At 46.7% G+C, this 22,083-nt stretch overlaps 2 protein-coding genes across 2 annotated transcripts in view; one reads left to right on the top strand and one right to left on the bottom strand.

The window, feature by feature from the left end:
* Window positions 1–15,916, bottom strand: part of RFX7 (regulatory factor X7) — a 51,968-nt gene extending 36,052 nt beyond the window's left edge. The window contains exon 1 of the mRNA XM_074916764.1: window positions 15,529–15,916. Coding sequence (XP_074772865.1) covers window positions 15,529–15,674 — 146 coding nt within the window. The 5' untranslated portion in view covers window positions 15,675–15,916. The remainder of the gene's footprint in view (window positions 1–15,528) is intronic.
* The window catches only part of TEX9 (testis expressed 9), a 51,744-nt gene continuing 44,265 nt past the window's right edge, over window positions 14,605–22,083 (top strand). Inside the window, exon 1 of the mRNA XM_074916771.1 lies at window positions 14,605–15,161. The gene's annotated coding sequence lies outside the window, so the exon portion shown is untranslated. The remainder of the gene's footprint in view (window positions 15,162–22,083) is intronic.

Raw genomic sequence — 22,083 nt, 5'->3', positions numbered from 1 at the left:
AAGTGCCGTGCCTCGGAGACAAGGCACTTGAACCTAGCGCAAACACAAGCAAACAGAAGCAAAATATTTAATAGAAGACAAATTAAATCTTCCAGTACCCAAATGCTGATATATTCTTCTCCAGATAAAAGCTACAGGGTCCGTAACTGCATCTTGGAAGCACATGAAGTATTATTTCCCTAAAGCTTAAAACTCACCACAGAATTGTGTCCACTGGACATGCAGAAAAGTATCCAACTCTCAGGCCTCAAAGTAAACAAAGCAAGTATTCACCAATTTGTAAATATTGGCTCTTTCAGCTTGAAGGCAGACTCCTCCTCAATCCAAGTCAAACCACTCTTCTCAGAAAAATAAGGAAGCAAAAAGCACAGCAAGCCAGTAGGAGTGCAACAAGGGTGAGCTGCAACCATTTCACCTTCCCTGCAACCTCATCTACCTCCTTCCGCTCGCTGAGGAGAATAACCCAGAGCAGTTTTCCACCAGGCACACGGAGCAATGTTGCATCAGTGCTGGAAACAGTAGTTCAGCCTGCCATGACATTTTAAGTTAGTGCAGGTAAAAAGGGTCAAGCACACGACTTCAAGACTTGTTACTAAAATAAATGCAATTAAAATATTTCATATAGGATAAAAAAATTAATCCCTTCACCATTTCTGACACTATGATGATTTTATGAGTAGTAAATAATGCCAACTATACAAAGAGCTGAACAAAGAAGGAAGATAAGGCTGCTAATGAAACGCCCAAGTCTCAAATGTAGCCCACTGTAATGACCTGCCAAGAAATAATTAGCCGGCAGACATCAGAATACCTACGTCTGAAATTTAGGTCTATAAACATCTCTTTTAGCTCTCTGAAGAAAATTAGCTGTATTCAGCATTAAAGGCCTGTTTTACAATTCTTAAAATAACCGAGAACAACTTGCAACAACCATACGCTGCCAGGTGCTCTATTCCAGCAACAAGACAGTCATTTCAGATCTGGGGTTTTTTTCACGTGTATTTAAATAGACTATTTTGCCACAAGTTACTTTAATGAACTCTCAGAAGAGACAAAGAAAATGCTTTGACACAGCTCTCACCCTGGTTCTTTCAGCACCGCTCTGAATTAAAATCAGTGCATATTGTTATATTCAGCCAGGACTCTCTATTCCAAGAATGCGATGCCCTCCACACATTACGTGGGAAGATAATGACTTCAGAGAAGCTGCATCCTGTATTTATTACTAACCATCTACATGGGGCACTGCAGGGTGGTGTTGTAAGATCGGTCTGCAAGGATCAATTGCCTAGAAAGGCTAAAAACAAAAAAAGCACAGGGTGATCTCAAAGTGACATGAAAAAAAGACTGCTGAAGTAGGAACTTAATCTAAAGTGTGTCCCACTAAAAGCAGAAAGAATGGAGACAGTCACCAGATAGGCAGGTTTGTGGCTAAACAGCAAAGCATCCACTGCAACGGCTCACGTATTTCACAACAAAAACTTCTGGTTTTAAAACCAATTATGCAAAAGCAAATCAATCTTCGGTTGCTTCTGAATTCAGTCTATAGAAAGCCGGAAGATCTGCTGTGGTATCTTCAGCCACGGTCAGCAGAAGCCTAATCACAACATTACTTCTAAAGGCTACTATTTCTAAGGGGTCTGGAGATGTTATAAAACGTGAGGAGAATTTCCTCAAGGCTTTGTTCCACGTGGTTCTAAGAAAGGGTGCCTAGTGAAGCTGAAGGGGTGACACTCCTCAGCAGCACTTCAAAAAAAAACCACAGGAAAAAAAAAAGAAAGCACACCAACAAAACACGTGTGCTCAAAATTGTTTCACTTCCATGTCTGCAGAGCCAAGACGACAAGGAGGAGGAAGGCAGCACCTCACTGTGCATCTCAGCCCACAAGGCACAGACCTGGTCCTCCGCTGCCTTGCCCTTGGGAAAGGGGGGCTACAGAGGGCTCCCAGCACTGCGAAACAACACTCATACGAGAAAACAGGAATGGGCCCACACTCTGCTTACATTTAATACACACCCATAAATGTACAAATCTGTATAGGCCTGTATGACTATTCAGCTGTATTACGCTGAATCCAGCGTAAAAGCTACCAGTGTTAGGAGCTCCACAGCAATGCTTTCCTACCACACACATTTCCCAGCACTGGCACAGGTGCCTGGATGCCAGAATTAAGCCTGCTGATAAAATGTGTGTTGCTTCTTCTTTATTTTTATTATTCCCTTCAACCTTTCCATGACGCACAGCCATCCTTGTTACTTTCTGTTAACAAACAGGTTTGCTAGTGGTTGTACCTCTTCATTACCCTATTAATTTGGTACCCAGGGAGGTATCATCTGGTTCGCAGTGCCATAACCTTGTCCTATCCTCTGTGGCTTTACTCTGAGCAAGCACCAGCCTGCAGAGCGGACCAGACCCTCCTGCACAGCCAAGCCCAGCGCTGAGCCCCACACACTGCTCCAGTGCCACCGAGACAAGCCAGTACTCAGACACCCCAGGCAGCCGTCCCCTCTCCAAAACCTGCAGGTGTCCCGTTGTCAGGCAGGAAAAGAGCCCCAGCGTTCACACCATGCTGTGCGGGGCCAGATACACCCTAGGAAGCAGAGCAATGTTTCAAGGGCTGCAGCGAGGCTGGTTAAGCCCTTTAGAGAGGCTGCACTGAGGAGCTTCAGCTTAACCCGCAGGGCTTTCCCAGCACAGGCTTTGTCCCCCTCCATGCCACTGACATCCATCTCCGCCACACACACTGAACAGCTCACCCATAGGCATCGGACTGTCTTTCTGCAAACAAACCCAACTTTTATCTAGCCCCCTTCTCCCGATGCTGCCTGCAATATTCTATTACCGTCTGCACATCTGAATTCCTCCTCCTCCTCGCTCCCACGACTGTCCACCACCCAGCTCCTCCACGCCCTTTTTTCCACTTGAGGAACCTCTAGCCGAGTGCTGACCCTGGTAACTCCCAGGGAATGCAATCCATGCAATCTCTTAGGTTTCCCTGTGCTGAGTGATGCACTCTCCAAGTGTCTGCCTACTAAAAGGGTCACTTCTTCCATGCTAGTTGGGCATGGCTTCACCGCCACAAGAAAGGCAACATCTCTCCCTGACCTGTGCCACGCTGCTCACTGGCACATCCATCCCATAACCCTACTCCTGTTCTTGACTTTTTTGTAGAAGTGAAAATTTAAAAGCTGACTGTATGCAGGACTGACACAGCACTGCTGCCTGATGGCAACAGCCATACAACCTCCATCTCAAAAAATTCTTCCTTTTTGTTCAGCTGCGACAGGTTCTTTCAGGCCTCCATCCTTCTGAGTGCCCTGGGCTACGAGCTCTGACCCGCTCCAGGCACAGAAACGGTCGGTCTCTGCAAATAAAAAGCTGCAAGTAGCCAGCAGCCTCTTGCCTACCTCAAAGGTCAGTTCACCGAATACTAAAGCAGTATAACCCATCAGTCTTCCACCCTCTGTTTCTGGGGGTAAAAAAAATAATCCTAATGGAATCTTTTAAAATGGTTTTAATCCCTAACCTAGGATGTTCAGAAAAGTTAGACACACGCTACTCCAGTTTTCAAGGATTTAGTTTGGAAAGTTTGAGTTCCCCTAGCCTGCAACCCAGGTGAACTTTACTTTACTTGCAGACTCAAGAACTTGTCTAAACCTGTAAACTACACTTGTTTAAAATTAAAGCTGCACAAAATTTAATTAAGTCATATAAGCTCATACCTGCATGCATCTATTTCAGTTTGCACCTACAAAGCTGGATTTGAACACAACTGCACTCACTCCTAGGTGGTAGCTTAACGGTGTCAAAAGAGCATCTCAGAAGAGCCTGCCCTGCAGGACTGCCTGCTCCCACCCAAGGTGACTTTACTGGCTCCGGGGCTGGGGCATCCATCAGGCCTGCAGAGCTTCCCAGCAGCCAGGCCAGGCCACTCCACTGCCAGCGCTGTGCGAACCCCAAGTGCAGGGCAGAGGAGCATCACTCCCTCAGCCACCTCCACTCCACCGCTGGCTCCTTCACTGCGAGGCTGCCTCTGCAGCCCTGATGAATGAACAAGCAAGTCCATCAGATTATTTCTTTCCTCTAATTTATGAATGGAAATTACGAACAGCCCCACGACTTCAGGGTTCAGAACTCGGTCTCCTCGGAAAAGAGGACGATGGATGCAGCCCGCGTGCTGCAGGCAGACTGCCAGGCCCGGCTCTGCCACCACCTCTGACTTCTGTAGGGAACCAGACCCAAAACACTGAGAACTCGGTCACTGTCCTCTCGAGTAACACACCTGCTTTGCAGGCATGGCGTTGTCCATAAGCATTTTGAGATCTGTTTGTAAGTTTTCGTATTGCATTGGTTTTCTTTTGAAAACATCGCAGAGGGCACGTGATCTGCCCGTCCTAGCACAAAGCACCGAAGCCCAGCCATGCTGAGTTTAGCTCCCTGTTAAGACAACACGCAGAACACCCGCACGGATTCGTTGTTCCTGATAAGCTCAAACGTCCGAGGGAACTGCAACGTTACACCACAACTTAGTGAAGTAGCCAGAAACAGAAAAGGCTGTCTTTGGTTAAGTCTAGAACAGGTTGCAGAAAAGCTGCATTAAACTTCTGACTTTCCAAAAATCGTAACACCAGAGAATTATATTTAAGATAGATGTAGACAGAAAGCTCCTAAAGCAATATTCCGGAGATGCCCGCACTGTTGGAATTCACCTGTAGGCTGCAGCATGGAACTGCCTAACAGCTTTCAGCATCTAACAATTTACTGAACCATGCTTCTGTAAAAGCCTCACACTAACGTTACCCACCATTACTTGTCTGATGGATCCTTCCAGAATGAGACACCCTCTAAGGGCACTACAGAATCGATCAGTCTGGGTTTTCACTCCTGTGAACCGCATCATGTGTAAACATGCCAGTGGGAGGGTAGATGTCTGCGTGAGGGAATGAAAATGTCTTTTCCTGAGTAAGTTTGATTTCAGTTTTCAAGGTGAACTGTATGCTGCTTTGCCACTCCCTTACCCAGCAGCTGAACTAATCAAGCCAAAGCTGCAGCTCACGTTTCTGACTTGGAGGAATTTAGGAAGGACCATCTCGTCCAGAAGAATGCAACATACTCAGGCTATCTCCTGATCCTACCCTGGGCCTCATTTGCCACAGAGCTACTGGTATTTAAAGTATTCAGGGCTAAGTAAGAACTTCTCTGAAGTGACAAGAATCACTGTGAAGTGACAACAATTACTGGGTTCTCCACTGCAAACACTTACCCATTACAAATATTTTCACCCTGAACATCTGGAGCTATGGATTGACAACATCCAGTACACACACGTGTGTCCAGAGAGGGCTTCCACACACCGAACCACTGTATACACAATCCACATTTTTTCAATTAAGCTACAAGTTTCACTAACTTGAACGTACAAACCATGATTGGTACATTAACCTCACATTCATAATTCCTCCAATAGTAGTAAGCTCCTAGTAAGAAAAAGATGGGGATGTGTGCAATGAAACCTGAACGGGGACTGCTTAAACCTACTGATATGAAACAAAACAGAAAAATTAACTTGTTTCACTTTTATTCTCAGCCTGAAAGATCAAAAGTATTACCAATTTTTAGCTGTTATTAACCAAGAAAAAAGATTACTCATAGTGCGCATCCAAGCATGTATCTACAAAGTAATCAGACACCTACTTTCCACTCAGAAATAATCAATAAGAGATAGCTGCCTGACTATCTTCATGGACTTAATTATATAGGTTACCAAATCTTCAGAGTCAGCATTTTAGCATTTTTTGTATGATAAAACGATAATTTTCAAGACTAATTTTTAACTGAAATTCCACTATAAACTGCATTTAGACAAACTTTTGCCTGATGTAATGAAACACACGGAAACCAGCATTTCCAAATTGCTGTAAAAGGAAAAAGGTTTTCTTATGTCTCCAGCACATATGTTAATTACTTGGGATTTTTTTATTTGACTCGGTAAGCTATCTCTAGCTGTTAAATACCACCAATCGTTTCTGTTCAAAATATTCTTTTCTGTATTTTAAAAACTAGATTTGTCAATCCCACTTCATTCACTTGTTGAACGGAAGAGGCAAATACACTTTTCTCTCCACTGCCAATTCATTTCTCAACTTTTTATGAGTTAATCACTGAATTATACCATTGGAATCAAGCATAATGAAGGTAATTCTGCAGAATAGGCTCCTGGAGCCAAAAGCTGGCTTAGCTCTACAGCAAATTGTAGTTCCAGGTGTGCAGCTTGTGATTACTGACAGTAACTTGATGGTCTTTTAAATATCAACTAATTTATTTAGTTTACATGACCACTAATATCAACTGTAGGCCCTAACACAGCTCATCATATATAATGCTAACAGGCTTAATAAAAAAGAAAAATAAAATCAAACCATAGAGAAAATCGGCAAACTTTTTATGTACTCTTAATGAAAGAAAACTACACTCTGTCAGAGCTTGGATAAAAGGTTCCTGTGGCACAGTCTCTGACTCTTGCAAGATCATTTCAAAGCAATTTTTAGCCTTTGCTTCAGAGAGTCCCACTGCAGCAAAGAGAGCTGCAGCTTTTGGGCAAGGGCTGAACACCAGCCGCTGGCTCACAGGTACCTCACGGGCATCACCTGCCCCAGGAGCACGGAGCGATCATTGACCCTTCACTGAGAAACACCACAAGAAGCATAAAGCGCCTGAATCTGAACGTAACATGGGAGCTGGCAGTCACAGGCAGCGGACGGTGTTTAAGGCCCACAAGCACAGCCCGCCTCGGCAGGGTTCCCGTCCCGACGGCACCTGCTGCCTGCACGCTCTCCAGAAACTACTGCCTGCACGCCACCACCGGTCCTGCCAGAGCGTGTCCAGCCCCAAAGCAGGAGCCTCAAGTCCCCGTTTCAGACTGCCTCCAGACACGGCACTCTTCGGCATCCACCTCCACCTCGCCTAGTTCTTCCCTCAGCTTAATACGCATCCAAGCCCTCGGAGTACTTCACTGAATTAGCAATAAAACCAGCACATAGTTCTGGAGGAGGGAGTTGTCCCTATTTTTCAAAGCAGATTAAAAAAGGACTTAAAATTCCATCCACCAAAAAATATTAAATAAACATTAAAACTTTTCAATTTACAGCGCTTCAAACAGTTACCGCTTGTGGTACTGAGTAACTATTTTAACACGGTAACAGTTCTGAAAAGGAAGGGAGAAAGCACCCAGAAGTATTTTAACTGAAGTCACAAAGACTACTCCCAAAAAGTTTCAGGTGACTTCTAAACAAGGGCCAAAAAAAAGCCAAAGAAAATGCAGCAGAACAAATCACCCATCCGACTACCCAGCACAACTTGCTCACACGCTAATTCTGGTTTGTCCAGGGGATGCTCGAGGCAGACACTTCCAGGCAACCTCATACTAAGAGAAAGTTCCAACAGTCTGTTTGTATTGCTGACAGCTTTAAAAACAATTTAATTCACTGCTTTATAGGCAAAGTAATGAACTGTAATTCCTGCTGTCCAGCACAATCCAACTTTTTCACTGGCAGGACTCCCAACAACCTTATAATGGCACTTAGGAAATCTTTGACAAAGAAATACAGATTGCCTCCATGCCTGTGAGACCATCCATCAAAAAGGACAGCCATAAATCACGACTCTTGACATTTAACCACAAATCTCCTCTCAGGGGGAGATACAAATATGCCTCATTTAATAAACGAGTTCTTCCCAGGAACAAGATTTTCTTCCCAAACTTGAAGTACCTGACAATCGTGAAGCGATACCATCCCAGGCAGCTCCAGGGAAAAGCCAAGCAGGACCCGTGGTGCTGGAGGAGCACAGGTACGCCCCGAGAAACCCACGTCCACAGACACATCCCCCAAAAGGCGAGCCCAGCAGGCCTGCCACCCCCCAGGGCCCCCCCCAGGACTCCCAGGGTGCAAGTCCCACCCCCAGACACCATCCCCATCCCTGGTCCCACCCGCAGCAAAACCCGGCCTCCTCACCCTTGGACTGGTACAATGTCACTGCAGCAACCACAAGCAGTTAAAAACAAGCAACAGGGAAAATATTCGGGAAGTTTTGAGTGTTTTTTTCCACTGTCTTAATGATTAAACATTCAACAACAGAAAACACTTGGCAGCTTACTGAAAGCCTGTTGATGGCACAGCAGCCGATAACAAGCATCCTACTTGATGACAGATAATCCTTTTTCCATTAAATCAAGAAAGCATTAAAATTGAGATACTGGCTAACTCCATTTAGAACAAACCAAACCAAACCCTCAAAATTCCCAAAGATCTGAGGGAACAGAACAGAATAACCCAGCACTTCTGAGAATTTTTTGGATGTATTTAAGGGATTCTTCTCACTGCCTTGAAAGTACCAACTCGTGCTGGCTTTCTGGTTGGGGTCTTTCTGGTGACAAAGCACTGCATTTTCATCTATTTAATTTACCTTTTGAATCACCTGATAACTTTTCAAACACACAGTCCAGCATTCTACCTGGGCTGCTCCAGAGGCAAGCTAGAAAGCTACCGACATTTCCTCTTTGCAGTTTAAAAATGAGAAGTTCCTTATTTATATGTGAGGCTTTGTAATATTAGATATTAGAAAGGCTTGAACCAAAACTCCAAATTTGGATCCTGATCTGAATTTTGCAGCTCTGGCCCTTCTCCAAATACTTCTGTTTGGCAAGCAGCAGAGTGGAGTAACAAGAGAAGGCAACATACATAAGTTATGGGATCTGTATAAAAACATTAAGCTCAACCCCTGCTCTCAAAACTACATACACACCAAAAAAAAAAAAAGGACTAACAAAACCACCCCAAGCCCCAATCAATTAAAAGATTGATCAGTGCTTCAGTGTAACTCTGACCACTCAAACCCAAGCAGTACTGTCATCTCACCCAGTTACAGTATTATTTCTGATTAATTTATACGGCATACAGAAAACCTGAGGATGAAAATGGGAAATCCGAATTTCAGATAGAGATTTGGGTTCCAACTCGCCAACGGCATACAGACACGTGCAAATCACACAGAACTGCCCCAAATGGCAAGCAACCCAGCTACGGAGGCCTGGGATGACAGTCCTGCAATTCTGTGCTTATTAAGAACTAATTAGAAATGCTGCTCTGAATCACGACGTCACACCATCTGACTTGCTTCAACGAAGGGAACTCCTGCGGTGGAAAGTAAAATGTTTATGAAACAAGGACTTGCATATGTCTGATGCTGTGAAGTCAACAGTTGAATGCACTCCTGTGCATTTTAAATGAACAGCAGTGAAACTCAGCCAAATCTTTTATATTACTTGAATATTGGTTCTCCCCCCATACACTTTATTAGATCCTATTGTTTCAAGAAACAAAGACAAACACCCACAAGCAAGACTGAAAAATCCACTCTTCCTAAAAGCAGATTTACAAAGATCTTTTCTCTGCAAAGCTATTCCACCCAACTCGGAGCCAGGACATTCAATAAAACCTCAACTCCATTCTCAAAAGGTTACATAAAGGTCAGCATTCATTTTATTCAGGTTTATTTTCTAACCTTGTAAAAATGCCTGCAGACCAAATTGGCTTCCACACCTGCTGACCTAGAAACTCCACCACCGTGGTGGCCGTGCCCCGTTTTGGAAAGCTGCTTCTCCTCCCACGCTGGTCTGGCCCCGACGGCTGCGTGCCGCTGCCCTGCCCGCTCCCGGCACTCGGAGCATGGGGGAAGGCTTTCCCCACACCAAGGGGATGCACGGCACCAGAGAACACCAAATGCTTTTTTTAAGCCACTTTGGTGAGAAGAAATTCTTCTGAGCAGGGGGCTCCCTCCAAAAGGAGGGTTTCCTCCGTACAAGAACGTGCAGTAACAGATAAAGGGCGTACCCGGACCTCGTTCGAGGGAACGGAGGATCTCCAGAACAACCCTCGGAAGGCATGGAGTGACCAACCTTCAGGAAAAGGAGTCAGATCGAAAAAGGGACAAATGGTGTAGGATTTATTTTGTGCAATTCAAGAGATCTACACCACAGATGGTTACACCCTGGCACACGGTTTAAAATTTGTTTACAGTCAAAGAGAAATAGGCACATCAAGTGATCAGATGGATTGTTTGATGGAAATGTCTTCCCAAGGAGAGGGCCCTCAACTCAGAAGCGCGTTTTTCTCCACAACGGCTACGAAGGAGCTAACCTTGACCAACTCGTACAGAAACAGATGGGAGTCAAACGAAATAAATTCCACTTTCTGTTCCTATCCATTTGGGGAAGCAGAGTGTGAAGGAGAATGACATGCTGCTAAATGCTTTGCCCAAGGAAGGCTGACCTTCCCTGAAATCATCAAGAACTACTCTAAAATATGGTCCACAGCTCAATTTTTTCCTATGCATTTGACTGCTTATACACCATATTGGGAAATACGTCCAGGACAAGCAAGTCTCACCATCCCCTGTAAACAATGGAACCACAAAGCCAGGGAAAACTGGTTAGCGACAAGAAATTTTCGCAGTTCTACATAGCATCTCGTAGCTGAGGGGCTCAAAGTAGTTTTTCAAAGGAGGCAAACACAGTTCTGCTGTCCCATGTATTTAGTGAAATGAGTGCAGCCTGTATGCCTGTCAGTGATAATTAGTTAGTAATCTTTTATTGACGAATTCTAAGTGTTGTCTCCCACCTCCATCAATGAACTAACCAGGATGAAAGAAGGAAGGGATGGTGGCTGGTGCATTTTGGGTGGGGGGCACAGAATAACCACAAAGAGGCTGTAATCAGTTACAGGATACATTAAGTTCTCCACTCAATTCTGACAGACCTTTTAACAAAATATAGAGGCTTTTCGTTTTGGGGTTTTTCTTTGCTCTTATTGCCTGCCTCCCTCTCCTGAGCTAGAGAACTAAAAAAGAGCAAATGAAGATTAATCGAGTCTGACTCAAAAAATCCGTGTTTTAAAAAAATACATAAAGGGTGTTACAGGAATTTCAACTGCAGAAGAGAACTACCGAAGAGGTGTTTGCACCTGTATTTGCAAAGAGCCTGAAACACATACCCCTTGAGCTTCATTGCCAGGTATTTTATTAAAAATATCAAGACCGTCAATAATTTTTTTCTGCTGACCTGATCATACCAATAAGTAGCAATTCCTATTTATGAAAAATCGTCAATGGCATTTCCCAAATTGCAGAACATTTGCTCTGCCAACAGCTAAGTGATGATCCACACTTGCTGACAAAGCCTAATGAGGAGTGATGGATGCAACTGCGGGAGGGAACAGGAATGATGTAAGTTGTAAGAAAGAACGGAGCCTTCCAAAGATTAGAAAATATTGATGTTATAATCAGCTAATCTGGTTTTCTAGCATGATACCAAGAGGCCAAAACAAGCACACAATTCACCTCCTACTCCCCCTTCACCATGAGACAAACTGGGCCTTAGGACATATAATTTTGGCACTGCCCAGCCTAGCTCATGTGGTTTTCCAACACAACTTCTAGCTAGAAGAGCAATTTGAGGACAAAAATTATGGATCAGAAACCCACACCCACGTCCAACTGAAATGGCTGCAAAAGCAACGCTTTTGTGTTTGCCACTCCACGCCGCCTGGTCCTCAGCTTGGTTCACACACGAGATATTTGGGGGGGGAAGAGAGAAATTAATCTCTTCAGCAGAATTATTATATTCAAACCTAACAGATGCCTTTAGGACAAAAAGAGCTGAGATGAAGGCAAGGTGGAAGAAGCTGGGGCACAGATGCAAGCACCAGATTACTCTTTACAACAGTAAACAAGTACTTATTGAAGAATCATCACCAGTTATTCGCAACAGTGAACAAGAAAACAAACCCGTCCGTTCCTTCAACGTTCACAGCTACGGACTGGATTTTAGATTAATAGAGTGAGTGGAAGGATTAAATAGCCTAAAAGTGTTAGTCTTTTTCTTTCACACCAGCCAGAGCAGACTCTCAGCCAACACCTTCCTCCCTTGGTCATCTCCACATCTCCTTGTGCCACGCTGCTTTTACATATGTACATCACTGGCTGTCTTCAGCTATAGGATATTCTCTGGCAACTTAATGTAATATTGAGCAGACTCTGTCTTCACCACCATATGTTTGGCTGCAGAAATATCATATACAAATAAACCACATTTGGTAATACAGTACCCTCACCCGAAGAAAATAATCGAAACCCCATTAGTCTATATGCTCAGCCAGCTGACTGGGGAGGTTTTCCCGCCTCGGGCTCTAACGTCTGGACAAAAAGCTATTAATAAATATGAAAGCTTTAATGAATCTAAAGGGAAATAAAACCAGGCAGATTAAGGCCCAGTGTCCAGCCAAGACCAGGGCATTTACAAACCCGCCCAACCTGACACTAATCAGCCAGGCCGGGCTCCCAAAGACGTGTTCTCCCCGTCTAGACTTCTAATCCATCAATGGGAAAAGACATCTCATGTTATCTCTGCCTGGTTCATCAACACTGTAAGAACACATCCAACTGCCTCAGCAGCTCACATACACAACACAAAAACGGCCACCACTTCGCTAGACGCGTTCAAGTGGGGCAGACAGGAAAAAGATACAGTTAGACAGTGATGGATTTTAATTATTGTGACCAAATGGAAATTAAATACCCGTATGTGATGCTGTAACGCAAATAAATACTTCCTGACTTGTTTTTAAGGACAGCTAAGTAACTCTTATCTTCCCCTCCTCAGTCCAAACTAATGGTCACTTTTAATGCAAGAAAACCCCCAAAACCCCACAAAATACAGACTGGACTCCTAGCAAGCACATTTTTAAGTTTTCGGTACACATGTTGACCGTGCCTGCAATTTTAACCAGCAGGACCTAACCTATTGTTTCATTTTTAAGGGACTCCACATGTTCACAATTGCTTGAGCTACTTTTGTCAAACTACATTTTAATTTAATAAACCAAATAAATTAAGTATGAGTTGAGATAATGAATAACTCATTGTCGTACTGGAGGCCTACATCACACACTATATTTATATTTGTCTGTACAGTGGAAGGACAAGCACAGACTTGTTTGTGATCCTCAAGTCCAGTATTTGAGTAGCTGCTATATTTTGCTATACTACTATTTCCATTGACGATGCAATTTGAAGACTGAAACCCTTTTTTAAATAAAACAAAAACCACACACAATCAACTAAAAAGATCCATCCGCTATGCACAAACATGTAGGAGAAAAGAGGTGGAGAGGAAACAATACGGAAGAGTACTAATTTAGATGTGCTGAACCCTGTGGGAAGCAAAGGAGGAATTGAACACGCCAACCTGCCAGCACACACCACTGGCACAGCAGGGGAAGAAGGGAGGAAGAGGAGGAAAGGCAGAAAAGAGGAAGCTCTCTTCTGCACGTTACACCTAGTTCTGTTAACAGCAGAGCCCTGCCATTTCCACAACCTCTCCCACTGCTTCTCTGTCACCAGCACACAGCACCCACTGAACAGAACAGCAACTACAGAAGGAGACTTTCCACTGTTTACTCCAAGTGCAGCATGCACCACGTCCCTGGCAATGCTCCGCATCCTTGCTGCTCAAAAACAACCACCACATCTACATGGAGATGCAAATTAACAATAAACTCCAGCCTCAAATGAAGACTGCTTGATCACAATACAGAAACACAGAATTTACAGTGGTCCAGACAAAAGACTTGAAGATACCAAGGAAAAGGCTTTCTTATAAAAAATAACCTCATCTTCAAATACTGCATTTCAACAGTATGACCTGCAGGGAACAGATGCTGCCTGAAAGCAGCAGGGAAGCCCCAGCCTGGTGCAGGAGCAGGTAGCCCGGAGGAATCCTGGCGCGGAGGTGAGGAATGTCTGTGGCAGTACCAGGAGACAGGGCTGCAAGGTGCTGGCAAAGCCTCTGCTGGTCACAGGCGCCCGGCACCCGGCGAGCCCCTCAGGCCGGCAAAACGCTGCATTCCGTTGTACCAAACGCGGGCTCATCGACTTTACCTGAATCACGGAAGCAGCCTTCATCTAAAAGCCTAACACACGCACTCTCTTTCCTTGAAAAGAAAACCCATAATAAAAGCAGAGGTTTTTCTTAGTAGCCATTTTGTCTTCAACTTGGACGTGATACCTAATCTGAATGCAATGTAAACATGCCCTCTGAGGCTCGTCTCCAAACAGCACGTTCATGGAAATAGAAGAAAATATAAAAAGGCCATCACTAAATACTGTAATTAAATTAGGAGGGTGTGAAGATTTCATGATCTAAACAGACAGGAAATTTTGCAGCTCACGTTCCTTCTCTAGGTCACATTGCAGAAAAAAAACCCAACCAACCAACAAAACAAAAGGTAGCAAGTGTGGATTAAGGACAGTAAATTATTATTTACTGTTTAAATTAAAACCAAACAATCAGCAAACAATAAATGCAATTTCAGTATGCCATACAACAGAAGAATCTGAAGGTAAAATTATATTTCAATTCTTTCTTTTCCAATTACATCAATTCACACCACAAACCTAACTACAGTTTGAAGGAATACACAAGCTAGATCAGTATGCTTTTATTAGTATATGTATATCAATATATATGGTGTATATATATAAAGGAAAACATTATATATGAGTAACCTGTATTTCCAACTCTCAACTTTCACAATACTTTATCAGTCCCCACAGCCAAAAGTAGCTTTTAAAAACATACATAAAATACAAACGCTGCAGGTGACAGCCTCTGGCAGATATTATTTTAAAAAAACCCCAAAATATTTCATTTGCAGGGCAAGGTAAACACCTTTTTTTCCCAAAAAAAAGCACACAAAATAAATATTCAGTAAAACGCTAGCTTACTGTGAGTACTGTTTTAATCTTTAGGGGAAAAAAAAAAAAACAACAACAACAAAAAAAACCCAACAACAAGGTGGATTCCTGTGCAGGAACTTGCAAACCATCTTCACAAGTTTCAGCCAAAATTGCATTTCAATTGCCAGGCTGGAAACTCGGAAGCACAGAGGTTTACGGGGAGGCTGGGAAATGCGCCCTTACTGCAAGGCTCTGCATTCCCTGCTGCAGCACCGCTCCGTGCCGGGGGCTCCTCTGCACCTTCAGAAGCACAGACGGGAAACCAGAGGGGCCGCGTAAGTCGCCGAGTAATTAAAACGCCTTCGGCAGGTGAGATCGCGCCCCCCCGGCCGGGCAGAGCCGCTCCGCGGCGAGCATTAGCGCTGCGCGCCCGCGGGCAGCGCCGCGCACCCGCCCCCGGCACGCTGGAAAATAACCAGCGCCAGGCACGGCAACAGCCACGGGCCCCCCGGCCGCGTAACCAGCGCACCTGCCCACCACCACGCGTGTTTTCCGCACGGCCGCCCGCGCTGCGCGTCGAGGGGCGCAGCCCCGCGGAGAGGGGGGGGGGGGAGCCGCAGGCGGCTCCGCGCGCAGCTCCGCGCTCCCCGGCACAAAGGGGCCGCGCCCGCGCAGCACCCCCCTTCCCCCCGCGGAGCCGAGCGCCGGCCCGGGGGCGGCGGGGCCCGGCCCTTACCAGATGGAGCTGCGGATCTTGTGCTGCAGCGCGCTGGCCTCGCCGCCCGGCAGCCCCGGCACCAGGGCCGGCAGGGCCCCGCCGGGCGCGGGGGTCCCGGCGAGCCGCCGCGGCGGCTGCCCCTCCGCGGGCTGCTCCTCGGCCATGGGGCGCGGCGGGGACGCGGAGCGGCGGTGGCCGCACTAGGCCTCTGCCGCAGCCCTCGAGTGAGTCGCCTTCCCCCGCTGCCCCGGGGACATCACGGGCGGAGAGCCGAGCCGCGTCCCGCCGCTACGCCGCAGGATGGCGAGCCCGGCCCGCGGCACGGCGCATGGCGGCCCGGCCTCCTCCTCCGCCGCCGCCGCCGCCCCCGCGCAGGGTCGCTCCGCGCTCCCCCCGCCTCGCAGCACCTGGCCCGGCCCGCCCCGCGCCGCCGCTCCTCGCCCCGCGGCCGCCGTGCCCGCCCGGGCGCGCAGTGCGCAGGCTCGGCGCTGCCCGAGCAGACGGGCCGCCCCGCGCCGCCGCCGGGGAGGGGGCCGGGGCGGAGCGGGCCGCGGAGGGAGGGCAGGGGGCGGCGGCCCCTGCGGTAGCCCCGGGCCGGGCCCGCGGGGACTGGCGGGCTCCTCCCGGAGCGGCCCGGCTCTGCGGGGGCAGCCGCCGCTGCGCGACGGCGGCGAAAGCCGCGCGGGTGCGTGTGTGCGCGCGTGTGTACGTTCGACACGCGCACAGAGCCGGACGGCGCACGCACCCGCGCAGCATTCCGCGCGGTGCCCGAGCGCAGCGCGGGGACACGTGAGCCCCGCTCCGCAGCAGCATTACATCAGCTGCCTGCACCGCCGGGGCGCCCCCGGCACCCCCCGAGCCGGCACCGCTCCTCGAGAGCTCCTTGGTTCAAAAATAATAATAACAACAATTCCTCCCTGCTCCCACCCCCCCGGGGAAGCCAGCCGGGCCCGCCCTTGCCCTCGGCCTCCTCCTGTGCCCAGATGGGGCCGGAGTCCCACGGGCCTTCACCCCGGCGTTGTGCAGCTGCCCCGGCGGTGCCGTCTTCCCCCGGTCCCCCCAGTCCCGGCGGGATCGCCCTTGGCGGGGAGATGGGGGCGCAGCCGCCCTGTCTGGTGGTGGCACGCAGGGAGAGGGGAGAGACTTCTACCTCCGGGGGTCACAGGGAACGCGGCCTAAGGACGGCTGATAGCGTAAACACACACACGGAAACATGGCACCGCTAAATTTAGGAGATAAGTATTTGTAAATTGCTATGTCACCGACCAAAGCGAGACTTCTCAAAAATAAATCTTCACTTACGTTTCCACTGCTCCAAAATCAGAACGTTAAGGGCTATGACGATGGTGATTTTCTTCTCCTCGCGAAACCTCTCATCAGAACGCCAAGAACTAAGCTCTCATGTTTCTGCCTCTTATTAAAGCACGTTTTTCAATTTTAATTGCAAATTTCTGAAGGGCATCCAAAAAAAGAAGAGAAAAATACAAGAAAAAGTTGTAATCAGAGGTAAACAGAAAAGTAATCAATTTTAACCGCAATGCCTTTTGCAGGAAAACTACATCAGTATGCATAAAAACTGGCACAGGAAGACACAGGTGAATGTCCTTGGCGATATTTTCTAGTTTTGTGGCAATTTCCGCTTAATACCAATTGTATCAACGCAGCCAGGGTTGCCTCTGTTGAAAAGGGCAAGCTTAACCCACACGGATCCCAGGCACAAAAATACTCCGGCCAGTGTGTACCCATCAGTCCCAGGTTGAAATCGATGAGCCTACACAGCAGAATAAAGTTCAGCAGACGTGCATCACGTTTGCAGGATCATAGACTATTACAAAAACCCAGGTGTTTGAGGGCAGAATGTGAATAAATTGGCACAGAGATTAAATAAGTAGGCCAGACTCCCAGGTTGCATTTTTGTGGTGGAAGTGGTCAGTGGGCCTCAAAAGCTGTGTCTGTACTCCCATATCTCACCATCAATTCACCTTTTTCCCTAAAAAAATCTCTTTTTTTTCTGTGCTTTTTTGGTGTGAAGCCTTTCAGCTGTAAGCCCGTCTCTACTGCTGGGTGTGATTAGTAGGCCCAAAATGAGACTGCACAGAGGCCCAAAATGAGATTGAGGTCCCATTCTGTGTAAAGAAGAGATTTCCTCCTCAGGCCTAGCAGTAAATAAGAACAACATTTTCTTCCAGTAGGATACCTGAAAGAAATGGGGCTGCGTTGTGTATAGCTGCAGCAGAGGAGCCCACGCTCTGTCCTCCGAGAGCCTTTTTTGTACCAGGAGTCAGAGTCATTCCCCTCGGTGCTTTCCTCGCGTTCCCCCGGTGCGGCGGAGCGCGGGGTTTGGCGCAGGTTTGCTACGTGCGTGTTTTAACGCCGCCTGAGGAGTTCTTCCCTTTATGCGTTGGGTAGGCCTGGAAATGGAGGCCACGTTACCTGGCTCCTACATAACCAGCTGAACTTGCCCAGTGTTTCGTAAAGTCTCGGCACCTGTGCAAAAGGAGTGAAAGGAAAATGGCGGCATCTTACGTGCAGTTTACAGGATTACACATGACTAAAGCACAGAACTAATAGATCCAGAATAGCTGTGTAAACAAAGAACTTATGCTGACAGAATTAAGACCCTGAGGGGCATTATTTAACAACTAAGAGATGAACCTGAACTCGGACTGACTGGAGACCTCCAGGGAATGTCCACTGAGGACCACTGCAACCGTTTGCTGGAGTTCTTGTACCTAATGGCTCCGTACACCTTTGTTTGATGCAGAGATTGAGCTCCTCCTCAGCACTGTATAAAAGACACACACAAAGTAATACAAAGGAGTTAATTTTAAGTTCCGTTACTGTAAACAAAGGCATGTGTGAAGGTTTAAGCATGTCCAAAACCTGACCAGTATTTGGAGGCCCAGGACCTTACTTGTTCCTTTCCGTTTTCCAAATGTCTGTTTTTACTGAAAAGCGCAGCAGCTGAGCTCAGAGCAGGTACCTGGGGGCTTTCTCTACTCCTCTCCCTTCTTGCAGACAGATTTTGCTTGTCTGGAAACTGATGTTGCTGTATTAGCGATAAAATTCCTGTCTCTTCTAACTGAAGAGCACTGGAAGCCTGCTGCGCCGCACAGATATATGCATTAGGGGATGATCTTCAACAGAGAATGGAAGAGCCGTTTGGGGGAAAGGAAGAGCCGGCTGTCTGCATGAAGACAATCTCCACCGTGCGGCCCTGTGACAGGCAGAAGCTAACTCCATTTTGCCAGGTTAATTCCAAAAGCTGTGTTTATTTCTCCCCTATTTCTGGAGCTTAGGATCTAACACAAGCCCTCTGCGGGGAAAAGTTGTGCTTAAATACTGTCTAACCTATTTTCCAGGATTTTCTCAACTTTAGCCACTTTAGCATGGCTTTGTTTTGGTTTTTTGTCCCTGTTATGAAGTCTCTGATGTTGGGGAAGGCAGTGTCTCATGCTTTCAAGGAGGAAGGCCTCGCTGCCCTTTCTCCAGCTCACAGCCCACACCGAGGGGAAGGTGCTGGTCCCGCTCTCCTGCCAACAGAGAGGGATCTGTCACCTCTTGCCTAGCACAGGGCCAGAGACCTGCACGCTCAGAGACCAACCTCAGGTATGAGGCAGATAAATAATGAAATCTTGCTACCTTTATCCTCAAAGATAAAACGTATTCTGTGAGTATAACTGACTTTAAAGGCTTGCTAAAAAAAATACGCTTTCCAAAAGCTTTAAACACCAGTTCAGTGAACTCCATCTTGATGCCTCTTTGCAACTCTCCTTCCCTAGGGATGTCTGTCTCCATGTACCCACAGCTATGCCCAAGACATCTCCCTGTGGTTCTTTCTGTTTTGTTATCTCAGCTCATGTGTAGCACCTGTAAAATGAAAGTGCAGTAACTGCTAATTCACCTAACCAATTTTAACGAATACTTCAACTTTCATGGTTTCAATTATTTTTTTAAAAATCCAGTTTTTTAAAACTTGAAACTCATGTCATGCCAACTGACAGGAGAAACCAGGACGTGCTCAAACCTGGCAGTGAAAAGGAGGCTATTTTAATTATAATGAAAGCCTGCTTGACTAGAAGTTTGCCAAGCTTTGATGGGTCTTGCAGCATCTGTTTGGAGCAGGTGCAAGTGTTGTGTGGTGGGCAGTACGGCAACCTGGCAAATAACAGGAAACATTCAAAAAAATGCTAGGGAAGGCTGAGGTAGGCCCTGTGGTCACAAGTCCTTCTCCAGCAGAGAATGAGTATTAGCTACCATTGTGACTGGTTATGGAACCAGTTTTCTTTGCAACCACAGCTCCAGTTCTCTGCTTTGACATCCATTGCGTCATTTATATCTGTGCAAGGCAACTCTGAGGCTCTAGTGAAACGGGTGTGCATCTGTGCAGATGTGGATGATCACCAGGCACAGGACAGTGATGGCCCAGGCTCACACAGCTTGGCTTGAGCTTGCCATGGCTGGCCAGAAGAGCAGTATGGCATTTTGCTGGGCTAATGCACCGATCGTTTGCATTCTGTAAACCATGATAAACAGATTAAATTTCCAAGATCCGCCCAAGTTCTTTGATGATACAGTTTGAAACTCATTTCTGCAGACTGCCTCCTCTGTACAGCACAGTAAATCTTTTTCTCGGTGTAATGTCACATTGGCCCAGCTGCTGAGTTTGAAGACCTTCCTATGTTTCGTCGTGCTTGTCTTGAAGCTGAAAGAAGTCCATAAGGAAGAAAAAGGCACCAAATACTGCAGCCTAAGAAAACTACTTAGGAGAGAACAGTGGGTCTTGAAAATGGTGATTCAAACTGTCATGTACAGGGCTGATGAGTAGGAAGGAAGGGCTGTCACTTAAAAAAATACCGAAGTTTGATACTTGACTGAATGAGGTTTTAAACAGAGACATCCTTCCATTTTCAGTGTTGTTGAATATTTGATGCTCCTGCAAGTAGAAGTTAGACGGAAAATATTTTCAGTCAGAACCCTACGCAGGTGCCTGATCTCGTCAGCTGTTTCTTGTGCTGTCCCAGAGGATCAGTTTTAGGAAGATTCTGGCAGAATCAAGGCTAAGGAGAGAGAAATATATGCAAGTTTCATGTAACAAAGCAATCAACACTTCAGTCTTTCCTTGATTTTTTTTCCCTTTTGAGACCCTACCTGCAGGACGGTTCGAGTGCAAGGGAGGGCCAGCTGCAGCTCACAGGGGCCTTGCCACCTCCACAAAATCATGACCCAAATAATCCTCACACAGTAATGCAGTGGCTCCAGGTATCAGACAGCAGAGGGTGGGACAGCACCAAATCCCCAAATGCAGAACCACATGGTGCAAGAACCATGAATTTCAGCTATGCCGGCCCAAGCTCTGGATCCCCAGATGAACTATGGATGTCCTTAATCGTACTGCTGCCTGAAGGAATCCTGGAGGATTTCCAAGTCTTCTGGCCTCCTGAGAAATTTGTTTGCATGCTCTCCTGTATGCAAATGGGTAAGGCAGCGAGCCAGCGATACACAAGTACTTGCAATTATGGCCTTGCCCTTTGATTCCCCATATTGTGAGCAGGCAGTATCTTGAGAGATCAAACACCAGCCTGAGAACACATTAAGGGTTTTTGTTCTCAGAGAAGCTGCCCCTCAGAAATGGGGAGAAAGGAAAATGCTACCTCCACGTTGTGCCTCTACAGCAGACAGGTAAACCTACACAAGAGTACGATGCCATAGCCTCCCATTTTGTCTGTCTTCTTTCAGCTCTCTATCCCTGACAAGACAGTGGGGTGTCCCGTCAAAGATCAAAGCAATCGCATCTCATCACTACTGGTCTCTGTCCATCTGGTTTTAACACTTCAGTTCTCCTTGATCAAAAAACTCCAGCCCTTCCCCTGTTCATCTTCTAGTCGGCAGCTCCACCACCTCTGAGCACCACGTCAGGACCCTCTTGTCCATGAAGGCTTTTGCCCCAAGGGCTGCCTCAAGGGCTCCAGAACCTTTCTGCAGGCGTCAGTGCTCCCCCAGCGCGGGCGGCTGCTGCAGGCAGCGCTGCCTGTGCCTCGTCAGGGCGCAGCAGGAAACGTCTGGCCTCCGCTCCGAGACCATCTGCTGAAACCAGGCCTCCTCTGGCGGGAGTCCAACACAAAGTAAATAGAGTTTCACAGCCAGATTTCAAACAACAAAATAACAGAAATATGGCTCACTGCTCCTGGTTTTCAAATTCAAAACACAGAAGTCCCTAGAAGGAAAAATCCTTTATGGATCCCAAGATCTTCTGGATGCCAAATGGGTCCATTGTGGCTAACGCTAGGGAGAGAGTGCAGTGATGTAGCAGTTTTAGTTAGCTACACCTAACTAGTTCAGTTTATGCATTTGCTAATTTTTAAGATGATTTCTTCCTCAAGATCACTGATGGAGAAAAATTAAATTGTCAGACTGGAGACTTCAGCTTGCAGTATTTGTATGGGAAGTTGTACAGAGATAGAGGAATTCTGAATCTTGCTACTGTATGATATTTTCATGGTACAGGAGAGAGAGAGAAGGACTCAATGAAGTGTGAATGATTTTTTAAGAGAACAGATTGCCACATCTTTT

This window comes from Athene noctua, chromosome 13 (assembly GCF_965140245.1).
Source record: "Athene noctua chromosome 13, bAthNoc1.hap1.1, whole genome shotgun sequence".
NCBI lineage: Eukaryota > Metazoa > Chordata > Aves > Strigiformes > Strigidae > Athene > Athene noctua.
The sequence above is the reverse complement of the archived record's forward strand: the minus strand, read 5'-3'. Positions and strand labels throughout refer to the sequence as shown.